The sequence below is a fragment of the Pelodiscus sinensis genome, chromosome 1 (genome assembly GCF_052426305.1).
Source record: "Pelodiscus sinensis isolate ZL-2025 chromosome 1, ASM5242630v1, whole genome shotgun sequence".
In the NCBI taxonomy this organism is placed as follows: Eukaryota; Metazoa; Chordata; order Testudines; family Trionychidae; genus Pelodiscus; species Pelodiscus sinensis.
This window is the reverse complement of record NC_143052.1, coordinates 196,617,760-196,630,332: the sequence shown is the minus strand read 5'-3', so window position 1 is coordinate 196,630,332 and position 12,573 is coordinate 196,617,760. Positions and strand designations below refer to the sequence as shown.

At 45.1% G+C, this 12,573-nt stretch overlaps 1 protein-coding gene across 2 annotated transcripts in view; it reads right to left on the bottom strand.

Moving 5' to 3' along the window:
- PDXK (pyridoxal kinase) overlaps positions 1-10,385 on the bottom strand; it is a 76,432-nt gene extending 66,047 nt beyond the window's left edge. Inside the window, exon 1 of one of the 2 annotated variants that reach the window (XM_075912532.2) lies at positions 10,014-10,385. In XM_075912532.2, the coding sequence (XP_075768647.2) occupies positions 10,014-10,118 (105 nt within the window). In that variant the 5' untranslated portion in view covers positions 10,119-10,385. The remainder of the gene's footprint in view (positions 1-10,013) is intronic. The other variant, XM_006137930.5, reaches the window with a different exon arrangement.
- Between the last annotated feature and the right edge of the window lie 2,188 nt (positions 10,386-12,573).

The following is a 12,573-nucleotide window of genomic DNA, read 5'->3' as shown; positions in this document are numbered from 1 at the left end:
GAATCACATACTAACTCATCCTTGTTTTTCAGATGTCAGCTCTCTTTTAAAAAAACAGTATACAACAAATATCAAACGTACATCAAGGAGGGAGATTCCTAAAACCCAACTAAGGAGAAAAGTCAAATACTTCATGGTGGTCTCTGACTAGCAGATTTCATTTTGCTAATGGGAAGCATTCAGATATTAAGGTCAGTACAAAACCTTAAGACAGAAAGTTACTCAACTGTGTTGGTAACTATAGTATGAATGACCAAAGGCCCAATTCTGTTTTCAGTGACTACAACTGAAGCTGAAATTGGCTGTTCTAACATATTGTGTACCTCAGTTCACTTGACTCCTGAATTATGAGAGGAGTAGTCTTACAGTGATGGGCAGAAGAGCAAAAGTCAGGACTCCCAAATTCAATTTCCAACTCTACACCACCAACTTGCCTGTGACTTTAAGCAACCCAGGCCTTAGCTGTGAAAGGTATGAAACACTTATCTCTCTCACTGAGGTGTTATTGACTTTATCCAAAGTATCCTTGATTTCAAGTTCAGTAAAGTCACCTTAGATTCCATAGATATGCCTGAGCTCTTTTGCCAGTTTGAATTTACAATCATGTGTTTCCCCTCCTCCTCATTTTAAAAATAAGTATTGACCCCTGCCTCTCCTTGCTGTCTTCCCTTCCCCTGCCACTCACAAACGGGAAAGGACTGAATAACTACCAAAACAGGGGAAGCAGTGAAAATTACTTACTATACACCTGGCAAATAAACAAGTTTAACTGAAGAAAGTCCATACCTCAAACTCTGGCTTAGTCATTCTAGGCATTAGATAAACATCTTTAGACAAAAAAAAGTCTAAGTTGAATGTTAATTTTTAATTTACAAAAATTAGAATCTCAGATTTAAAGCATGAAGTATTTCACATTTATAATTTTTTGAAAAGAGAAAGCAATGAAGTTAAGAAATACAATCAGTAAAAGCTAGACCTCAACGCTGGAAACTTAATTATGCCACTATAAACTACTTTACCATTTTGCAAAAACATCCAACTTTGAAGTTCTAACTGGCTACACATTTTCTAGTAAACGTTACTTCACTTTTCTTGCCTCTTCTGAATGAAGGGCACAAAAACTGACCAAAACATAGAGACTATGAATGACTACCAGCAAGATTTAGATGATTATTTAGTGTTTGGTAAGAGAAGTCACAAATCATATAAAAACATACCCATTCCAATACACAACTGCACCCATGTAGAAAACAAGCTCTTTATCACTCAATAAAATGAACTAGCCACCAATGTGCGGAGGAAAAGGGAAAACACTGCCTTGCTTGAACGCCATCTTTGTGAGAGTGCTCAGCTGTTTGTCTCAGACAGGGCAAGGACTCTGATCTCTGCATTATAGACCATGCTTGCTGATGGCAGGTACTATTTTTTTTTTTTAATTTGATTTTATTTATTTTTGTGGCTACCCTGCTGCAAGCATGGACATCTCTGTCATCTTTACTATAGATTAGCTTTGATTTCTTAGTATCTTTCATATCTTGTTAGGAGAGGTGAAACATCAGCGTTAATCAGAATGTTGGAGCACTATTCAGTACTGATTCAAACTAATGCAGGGAGCTTGGAAAGGTTCCAGGGTCAAGAAGACCACTTACAAACATGTGCCACAACAGAACAGAAGTTACCCCCACAGCGTCTACACCCTGTCACAGGGGAGACAGTCATTTTCTGACGTCTGCTCGAGCAAGGGAACACCCAAATTATCCTCTGGTAAGAATGTATTTTTGCTTTCCCCAACAGAGAAGTTACAGTCTCATGGGATATGGAATCAGTCATTTAATTTTCCGATCTTTACAGCCCTAACGTGATGGTGCTCTGAAATCTATTTATGAAGCTAGCAAATGGAGAAAATATAGATATCATTTTCTGTTTTACTCTATTCATAACTGCTCCAAATAGCAAAGGGACTAGTGCTGAGGTCACAGCTGAATTCACATCATCAACGTTCAAGGCTGAATTATAGCTTGCAAGACATCAGCTGAATCTGCATAACATTTTCTGTTTAAGACTTGACAAACTAAACCAGTGTTGCCAAAACCAAGGCTCTTCCAGTAGCTGTCAAAAGTAAGAACAGTTTGTCAAGATAGGGCTTTGACAGCGATCAAGATTTTACATTACTTATTGATAAGTATCCAATCCTGATCAGGTTATGTAGGAGCTACATTGCATCGTGCCAACCACTCTCCCCCTGGAGGCTGACATTTTCTTAATCACATCCCGTGTTTCCCAACATTAACCTTGCTTCATGAGCCTCATGTCTGCTTTTCACATGGCAGAACAAATTAGAGCAGGCCTTTCTGTCATGCCTCTTCAGCTGACGGATTCCAAAGAACAAATAAAGTGACAAACATTTTCCAATCTTCCAATTGTCTCTAATTAAGCAAAATGGCTCTTAAAAACAGGGCAGAGATTCACCTTGAAGTCGGTAAATCTATGCCAATTTACACTAGGGATGTTTGATATTGTGTAATTGAATAGTCAGGCAACCACATGAAATCTTAGCAATTACATGACTATTTGATATCCCCAGAGGTGGGGCTGGAAGCCAGTACACTCTGGACCCACTCCCAATGAGCTCCCTTCCACCCCCCACCCCCACCCCGCTGCCTCTGTCTCAGAGGCAGGGGAGGGGAAGACAGGCAGCACCATGGAGTTGGTGCTGGGGGGAACCAGCTATTAAGCTCTCCTCATCCAGCACCAGCTCCTGCCTGCCCCACCTTGCTGTCCCTGTAGGAGGCAGCGGGGAAGTGGGGGATAGGTGGGTCTGTAGAGCTGGCACGCATGAGGAGCCTGCTCAAAAGTTGGCTCCCTGCACCTATCAGATCAAGCCTGCCCCCCCTCACCCTCCACAGTGCTGCCTCTATCAGAGGAAGCAGCACGAGAGGCAGGAGGGAAGGTAGACAGGTGGATCCAGTGCTCATGGGAGCATGCTTAAAGCCAGCTCCTCACAGGCACCATCTCCCGCTCCTGTCCTCCCCCCCTCCTCACAGAGGCAGCAAGGGTGGGGGAGCATGTGTAGTCGACAAGATTAACAGATAAGCCCAGGTTTATCAGTTAATTGGGCAGTCAACTATACGTTGATATCCCTAATTTACACCATCTGAGGCTCTAGGCTCGGACACCTAATAACGAATAAAATGCAGATTTATGTGATTACAAATTCTTCATTGAAGACATAGCAAGATAATAGCCTACAAACACTCGCCATGGAGTGTTATGGGCAGCAAAGATTTTCCTCACAGAAACTAGATTCTAGATAAATAATATGTTGCACCCCTTCCACCAGCCCTCTGTCATTTTAAGTGGTAAGAAGACAAGGACTGCCTTTCTGTAGGCACAGGAGTGGGGAACCTTTGGGGGGGGGGGCGGGAGAGGGGTTGCTGACCCACAGAAAAATCGGTAGGTGGCCACACACAAGTGAGAAGCAGGGGGTGGGGGAAAACCCTACCCCTCACTCACGTGGCCCCTGATTGAGAAGGAGAAAGACACTCTCCTCACAGCATGCCAGAGCCTATGTGGGTCCAGGCTAGTAGTTTGTGTGCTCCAGCCTTGAAGAGGAACAGCAGGGGGCTGGACTGCCAGCGTGGGCTCTCCAATGCTGGGGGGAACCCCAAGCCTCAGGGGCCAGATCCAGGCAAGCCAGCCTGGCCTTAGGCTCCCCACCCCTGCTATACATCTTTACAGCACATTTTTTTACTATACTGTAAAAAAGGTCACAACAAAAACAAACTCTACACCTGTTTTGTCAAGCACAAAAATTAGCATGAGCGATTAGTTCAGCCTAAGCTTCAAAATCTGAACACCCACAAACCTGAGGGAAGTTCATATCTATACTTGAACCCATTTCTAATCAACAAAGAAATGGCCATTTTTCAGTGTTCAGCACTGTTTCTCACCTCCTTCCGAATTCCAAAGTGACCAGAAATATTTAAGTGTATGGAAGAGTCACGGAAAGAGCCAAGAATTAGTATCATCCATCTTCATTATTGCTTGAGCCAACAGCTCATTCCATTCAGTAGAGAAGTCTACACAGACTACATTTCAAAAGGTCTTTTGTTCCACAAGAGGGAGGTTTGTCTCACCTAAATTATAACCCACCACGAAGAATCTCATTATCTACATCCAAGTGGTGGTGTTTTGTCAATGCTTTTAACGCCCTCCTTGAGATAGCTGCTCTAATAGAATCAAGACATGAAAATACAGAGGCGATTCCCCTATATTTCAGGGATGTCAGGCAATAATCATGTGAACTCAACATTATAAAAACTGAATTAAGGATGGAAAATTCAGTTTAAAAATAATGTTTGAAATACCTATAGGTGACTAGGTGGCTCTTTAGTAATAGAATACAAAGTCGGTCACACTTTCAGGTTCCAGACCTGAATGAAGGCCATTCTGACAGGTACGAAATGCTACTGTGATATCACATGTGAAGACATGCCACAAAATACAAGCTATTCCTAGAAGAGACTTATCCACATCTCAGAAGCTTCCTGGGCCATGCTTGTGGTATAAACAGAGCGCAAAGCCCTTCCCCTCCTCCCCAAGAGGCACAGAAAGATGCACATGTTTTGAGATGTGAGCAGGGGCACAGGAGGCAGGGAACCTGCCTGAGGGTTTCACTAGGCTGCTGGCCAGGAGCTGCCTAAGTAAGCACCTTCTGGTCAGAGCCAACACCTAGCAGCCCACTCCTTCCCACATTCCAACACTCTGCCCCAGGTCACAACCTATCCTTCTGCACCATCTAAACCTCATGCCCCAGGTCACAACCCCAAACCCTGCTCCCTGGCCCCAGATTATAATCTCCTCCCAGATCTTCAACCCTCTCATATATTCCTCCTCCAGATCAGAATCCTCTCCTACCAATAACCCCCCTCAGACCATGCACCCCAGTATCCTACCCCAAGCTCCCTTCTGCACCCAACCTCCATCAAAGATCCCATATGTCCATTAATATCATAGAAGAGTGCAGACCTTGGCCACTTATCAAATTCTTGGAGTGCCTCCCCCCCCCCCCATCAAAAATTACCATCCCGAACTAGGTCAGGTTTAGGATACTTCAGCAAAGCATCTGCCCTCCTGCATCTCATGTGGTTAGAGAAGGACTTCAGTCTCCAGAGCTATCAGCACCACATACACATCAGTGGCACAACTTTTATATACACTTTTAGAAACGAGGGGATGCTTCAAGTGAAGAGCATAAATACAATAAAAAGTTAAATATGGTGGAAAACATGCATGTTTTCCACAAGCTATATGCCACTGAAAGCAAGACAGCCCATAGTAAAGGATAAATGACTTCTACTGTATGAAAACCTGTACAATGGAAACTCTGCAGGTCAATGGCCTTTCCATATTACAAATCTGGCAGCATTGAATTTTTAACTAACAGTGCGCAGACTGTGTGAATGTGAATTAGCTCTGTTAACACCACTTTTAGAAATCATTCAAGACTACCTTGAGAACAGCTTCTAAAATTAGCAGTTCAACAAAATTACCACCCCAACCCTCCCTGCACACCACCCAGCATAACTGGGTCAGCAGAAACTTATTTAAAAGTGTAACAAGGTAAAATGTATAATGCAGATGAAACTCTTCTGGGAATCATTGCTCTCAACCTTTGTGTGTGGAAAAGAGTCAAGGCATGCGGACCGTCCACCTGTGGTTAACTAACACATCTGCAGTGTCTCAAAGTACATACGTTCAAAGAACATGAAGAAGTGTAATTTATCTCTGGATGAGTAACCATTAACAACTTCTTTCCTGGCTTAATTGCAGAAGAAGCCAATCACAGACACACCCTGGCAACTCAAAAATACTTTAACAAATACTTGTAACACAGCATCAATATAGAAAAAGTGAACACTGCACAATTAACAAAGGCAGTATGTTTCAACATTTTACCTTTTAATGCAGTAGATATTTGGTAGAGAAAGGGACCTGTTAAAAGAACAGATGTTAATTTTTAAAAAGATTTGCTCTTGTTGCAGAACTTGAAGTGAACAGAAGTTTTAACAAGTATTAGCTTCAGTAGGTTCCACCTACAGCAAGCAAGCTATAAATATGTGGGCCTGATTTTCTTTATTCTATGGCTTTCTTTCAGGGCACAGTCTACTTTTTATCTGTACAAGTACCGAGATGTGCACTTTACTTTAATTTTTGGGTAAAAGAGTCACCCTATAATTTCTCTCCAAACAAAAAACCCTGCAGTCATGGGGAGGTGAACAGGAGAGTGTAAGAAACCAGAGTAATTAGTGATTATGCCACGTTGCTTTTATTCGGCACATGGTGATAGATGCCTTTGGCTTAGGGCTGCCAACTCCCACTTTCACCAGGAATCACACCCTTTCTCCCAGATGCTACCTCAGCCAAACCAGCAGATTTTGGGCACTAATAGTCCAGCACAGTAGTGATGCGAAAGCAGGTTCCTTTATCTGCTTTCACTTTGTCCCACTCCAAGAAGTGGCCAGCACCATCACTGCAGCCTTTGGAGGCAAAGGGGCATGTGTGTGTCTATTCACTGAGCGCTGACTCTGCAGATACTATTGGCCTGAAACTGTGGCAAATGGGAGCTGCAGGGACAGTATCTGCAGACAGTGGCACATAGAGACACTGTGGACCACTGCCAAAGGGATACACCTTCAGGAGCTACACCACCTATGTAAGTGACAAACCCCTCTCACATTCCAATCTCCTGACCCAGTCTAGATCCCACACCCCAACTCCCTCCCAGTATTTATACCCTGGCTCCATCTCTCACACCCAAACTCTCTATCAGAGTCCATACTCTCCTCTTGTGTCCCAAATCCCTGCCTGGTCAAAGTGAGTGAAAGAGGCGGATGGAATGGAGAAAATGGGGGTCAGGGCTTCAGAAAAGAAGCAGCACAAGAGCCTTTGAGTCTGCACAATCAGACAGTTGACAGCCCTACTTTGGCCTGACATAGTGTTGCACTATCAGAGTGATGGTAACAACAGAAGGAAAGCTAGTGTAGACAAGGCAAACACATTTTTACCACAACAAATTCTGATCTACAAGAATGGTAAAAAGATACCCCACTATTTTGACCCAGCTGCATTAGTGCTACGCTAGTGAGTAGGGATGTAAACAATTAGTCAAGTAGTTGACTATCTGATAAGCCTAGGCTTAGCGGGTAGTTGAGTCAATAATACTAACTATTGCCCCACACACACACACACACACACACTGCTGCTTCTATCAGAGGCAACAAAGTGGATGGCAGCAGGAGCAGGTGCAGGGGAGAGCCAGCTCCCCCCAGCACCATCTCCACTGGTTAGGGCAGGGCTCTCACTACATTTAAAAGGCAAAGCCACAGCAGAGTTAGCTCCTGGGGTGACGTGAGCATGGACTACTTAGTCCCAGCTCACGCCACCCCTGAGAGCTAACCCCGCTGCAGTTCAGCCGTTTAAATGTAGTAGAAGTTGGGTGATAGGAGCTGCTGCCCGGCTCCTACTACATTTAAATTGTAGAGCTGTAGCAGGGGTAATGAGTGCCTCCCCACCTTATCGGCTAGTCAGGTAGTCCATGAAAATTCCATCAACCACTCAATTGATTGATTATTCACATTTTAACCTCCTTACTAGTGAGGCTGCACTAGTGATAAGGAGAAACCCCCAACACACACCATACGGATACGCTTTGCATTTAAGCTCTTTTGAAAAAAAATCCAAGGAATTAAGTTCCCTTTCTATTTGTAAATCCCATTGCATCTGCAGCACACGCTGTGTGGTGCCCTTTCATCTTTCAGGCATCTACAGATGTAGCATTATCCTCTCTCTTTTAGAAGCATGACGACTAATGGTCTTTCAGGAGCTTCCTTTAGTTTCCATTTGCCAAAACTCTCAGTTTCTTTTAGCCAAAAAGTGATTAGTAATAAGCGTTAGTATAACAAGCTATTAGGTGATGCAGGATCCTTTTCTGACTATATAAACGGAACACCTCTTGATAGCTATATACAACTGTAATGATCACTTTATATTGAAAGCCTGGAATCATCCCCAACAGTAATTGTTTTGTAGTCTTCATATATACTTTTCTGAAGCTTGAAGAATACATAAGCTGGGAACCTCATTACTAGTACCTTTTGTAAGAAAATTAGTGGAGGTAAGAAAACAGTTTAACAAAGGAGATCCAAGAATGTGATTAGAACTCATGTAGTCACAAGCTACTCTCAGCACTTATGCCAGTGCATCCACTGAAAATCTGGTCTAAGTTTTCAATAAAATGTAAAAATATAACTAGAGATAACATTTTCACTGGAAAAAAGAGCTATATTATATGCCCAAAAGGAAATGATTAGGAATAGCCACACTTGGCCTGATTAAGAGATTATTTCATCCTTCCGATAAAAATATTCATTTAAATTTTAGTAGTTCTGTCATTAAGCTGGAACTACTTTGTCCTCTACTAAGTAAAAATAACTTCCTCGATCTGTATACCTCTTGTCTAACCATGTACCAGAATTCATTGGCTCTGCTGTAAGGAACCACATTTAACCCTTCTTCCACGGATACAGAACAAGAGGGAAATTTGGCGTAAGGGAGCACCAAAATTACAGAACAAATCCCCAAGCCTGACACTGTCCCCTTCCCCTGGTGAATTAGTAAGTAAAGGGTTCTGAAGATAACTCCATCTCACAGTTTTGATGACTAATAAGATACCCAAATGTCACAACAGCAATTTGGAATATTTACCAAACTATTTTCATTCTGGTTCTTGGAATGGCCCACAGGTTCCCTCCACCAATAGCTCTGATCATATGACATGCACCAAGGAGCTTTAAAGACTTGCACTGTTTGAATTCTGTAATAGCATCCACTGCTACTTCGGTAGGTACTTTTTAAAATTAAAAATATTTCAGTGCATTCCATCCAAAGTACTCTGCAAGCATTAAAGTTTGCCTCATATAGGTTGTGATTGTTATGGGTTATTTTCCCATTTTAATAACATGAAAAATGGACACACACAGAAATTAGAATAGTGATAGAGTAGCTAGAACCAAGGTATTTGCTCCCAGACCTGCATTTAAGGCACAAGGCAAAAGTTGTCAGACTAAACCTTACAGGCCTGCCCCACATGTATAATTAAAGGAACATTATTCCTTACATTATTTTATCCAAACTCTGGATAATGTAAGCAGTGGAATCAATGTCCTTATGACTTCGTTGCACTTACATTTGTTTATTGTGGATCATAGTTACACAAGTACACAGAATCCCATAGCACATGGAATTACTGGTCCATCAAATCTGGCTTCCCACCTTCATCAGTGGTCAATGCAGGATTCTGACCAAGGTGAGAACCCAAAATACATATGACTGTAGTGCTCCACATGGGGTGAACCACAGCTTCTAGTGCTGACCCAGCAGTAAATGAGAGTATGACACATGATATCTGATGAAGCATGCTTTCTAAAACAGGAGCAAAATACAGGACTATGTAGCACTTTAAAGACTAACAAGATGGTTTATTAGATGATGAGCTTTCGTGGGCCAGACCCACTTCCTCAGATCAAATAGTGGAAGAAAATAGTCACAACCATATATACCAAAGGGGTGTTGGAAACATGCTTTGAGAATATAAAGCACTAAAAGTATGATCTTTAAAAACAACGAACTTACCCAGAAGCATTTCCAGACCCATTTGAAACCCACCTACCACGGTATTTAACTCCACGCATTTATTCAAGTCAATCCTCATTTACACACCTAACAACTGCTGCAGCAGCTAGTAATAGGACTGAGGATTTGACAATCAGAAAGCGTCCTATGCTCAGCCCCGGGGCACAGGCTCGGGAAGAGCCGACGTGCACCTGTTTGGGCAAACGGCGTCCCTAGACAGTGGCACCCTCCGATGCAGCGCCGCGCCCGCCTCCTCGCTGCCCGGGGACCAGCGCCGCGCCCGGCTGCGGGGAAGCAGCGAGCCCGGGCGCCCCGCTCACCTGCAGGGGGAAGGCGGCCGCCTTGTTGCCCACGTAGCCGCGCACGACATGGCTCTGGATGGAGAGCACCCGGCACTGCGCCTCCGCCTCCGCCTCCGCCTCCATGCCGCCCGCGCGCCCTGCCCCGCTGCTGCTGCTGCTGCTCCACGCGGCCGGGCCGGGGCAGGGGCCGGGGCCTGCCGGGCAGCGCGGAGCCGCCAGGCTCAGGCGGGGAGCGTCAGGCGATCGGCGCAGACAGCTAAAGGCCCGGCTCGCAGCAGCCCGCCCAGCGCCGGAGTGCGCCGCCAGCGCCCGCCAGCGCCACTTAAAGGCGCCCGCAGCCGCGCCGCCGTGTGTCTCCCCCGCACCCCACACACTCACCGCCCCCCACCTCCGTAGCGCCGCCGCCCGCCCCCGGCACCCCGCTACCCCCATATCCTTAGTGCCGGCACCCGCTGCTTCCCGAATCCCAGCTCCGCACTCGCCCTCTCCACACCTAGTGAGACCCACTGCTCGCACACCACACGCGGCCATTCCCTGCACCCACACAGTGCCACCCCCCCCCGTGCACACACTTGCACCCACAATGCCTACAGTGCACATCTCCATTCAATGCCAGCCAGTGCTACCCACAGCGCGCACACACCCGTGACAGCCAGTGTGCACACTGCCTGGCACATACAATTCTCACCCCCCATGCCACCCACTACTTCTCCCATGCTATTCAGTTCCTTCAGTCCTGCTTACTACACATACCCAGACCCATTGCCACTCAGTGCACATAGATAGCACACACCCCTTGCCACCCACTGTGCCACTTGTGCCTCTACCACACACAGATGCATCTCCTCTGTATGTATTGTGCACACAAACTGCCATCTCCCCAAATCAGTCACTGCAACGATATATTCTAATGTGGGCATTGAGGGGCCCCCCGTCACTACACACACTATTTATAGTGTGTGTAGTGACGGGGGCCCCTCAATGCCCACATTGGAATATGTTAACCCTCATGCACACTGTAACTCCAGTACCATACACTATGCCATCCCAATAATACCTGCCATGGTTCAAGGCTACAGCACATATTTATATTTCCCCCTTATCATACTTGATGACACTCCATGTGAGGTTTCATGCTCCTCAACTATCATAGAATACTAGAACTGGAAGGGACCTTAAGAAGTCATCAAGTCCAGTCCTCTGCCCTCACGGCAGGACCAAGAACCACCTAGATTATGCCTGATAAATATATTCAGTGATGGAGATTCCACAACCTGCCTAGGCAATATACTCCAGTGTTTAGCCACCCTGACAGGAAGTTTTTCCTAATGCCCGACCTAAACCTACCTTGTCACAATTTAAGCCCATTGCTTCTTGTCCTGTCATCACAGGTCAAGGAGGACAATTTTTCCTCCCTCCTTGCATGGTGTCAAGTATCAGAGGGGTAGCCGTGTTAGTCTGAATCTGCAAAAGTGATAAGGAGTCCTGTGGCACCTTATAGCCTAATAGATTTATTGGAGCATAAGCTTTCGCGGGCAAAGACCCACTTCATTGGATTCATCTGACGAAGTGGGTCTTTGTCCACAAAAGCTTATGCTCCAATAAATCTGTTAGGCTATAAGGTGCCACAGGACTCCTTATCACTTTTCCTCCCTCCTTGTAACTCCCTTTCAGGTACTTGAAAACAGCTCATGTCCCCTCAGTCTTCTCTTCCCCAAACTTAAAAAAAAAAAAAAACACCTCCCTCCGCCCCAATGCACTTCTTTCCGTCTTTCCTTATAGGTTATGTTTTCCAGAGCTTTAACCACTTTTGTTGCTCTTCTCTGTACCCTTTCCAATTTTTCCACAACCTTCTTGAAGTGTGGTGCCCACTACCCTGAACTGGATAAAATACTCTAACTGAGGCCTATCCAGTGCAGAGTAGAGCAGAAGAATGACTCCTGTTGTCTTGCTCACAACACTCCTGGAATCATGTTTTGGGTTTTTTTGTTTTTTGTTTGTTTTGCAACAATGTCACACTGTTGACTCATTTAGCTTGTTGTCTACTATGACCTAGGGATGTTAAAGACTAGTCGACTATCCAACTAGTCTATTTCTATGAGATAGAGGCAGCAAAAGGGGATAGGAGGAGTACTTCAAAGCAGCAGCACCGCAGAGCTGAGCTGGGGATCAGCTGTGCAGCGGCGCTGCCTTTTTAAAATGCCAAAGAGCTGTGGAGCCTGGTGGCAGCTGGGAACTCCCCAACTAACCCCGGGTTCTGAGCAGTATTTCCCCAGAATCCAGGGTCCCATGCAGCACCTTGGCATTTCAAAGGGGTAGTGCCGCACCTCTTTGAAGGGGTAGGAATTAACTTTGAAGTAGGAATAAGAGATCCTCCGGAAAAGGGCTTTATTCCGGAGAATCGCGCCAGTCTAGACGCTCTTTTCCGGCTTTTCCCCAAGCCGGAAAAAAAGCGGCGGCCATGTTTATTTAAATCCCGCAGGGGATATTTAAATCCCCCGCGGATTTCCCTATTCTGACTTACCTGCTTTGCATGCCTCTTCTGGAGAAGGGGCCAGTGTAGACGTAGCCTTGTAGT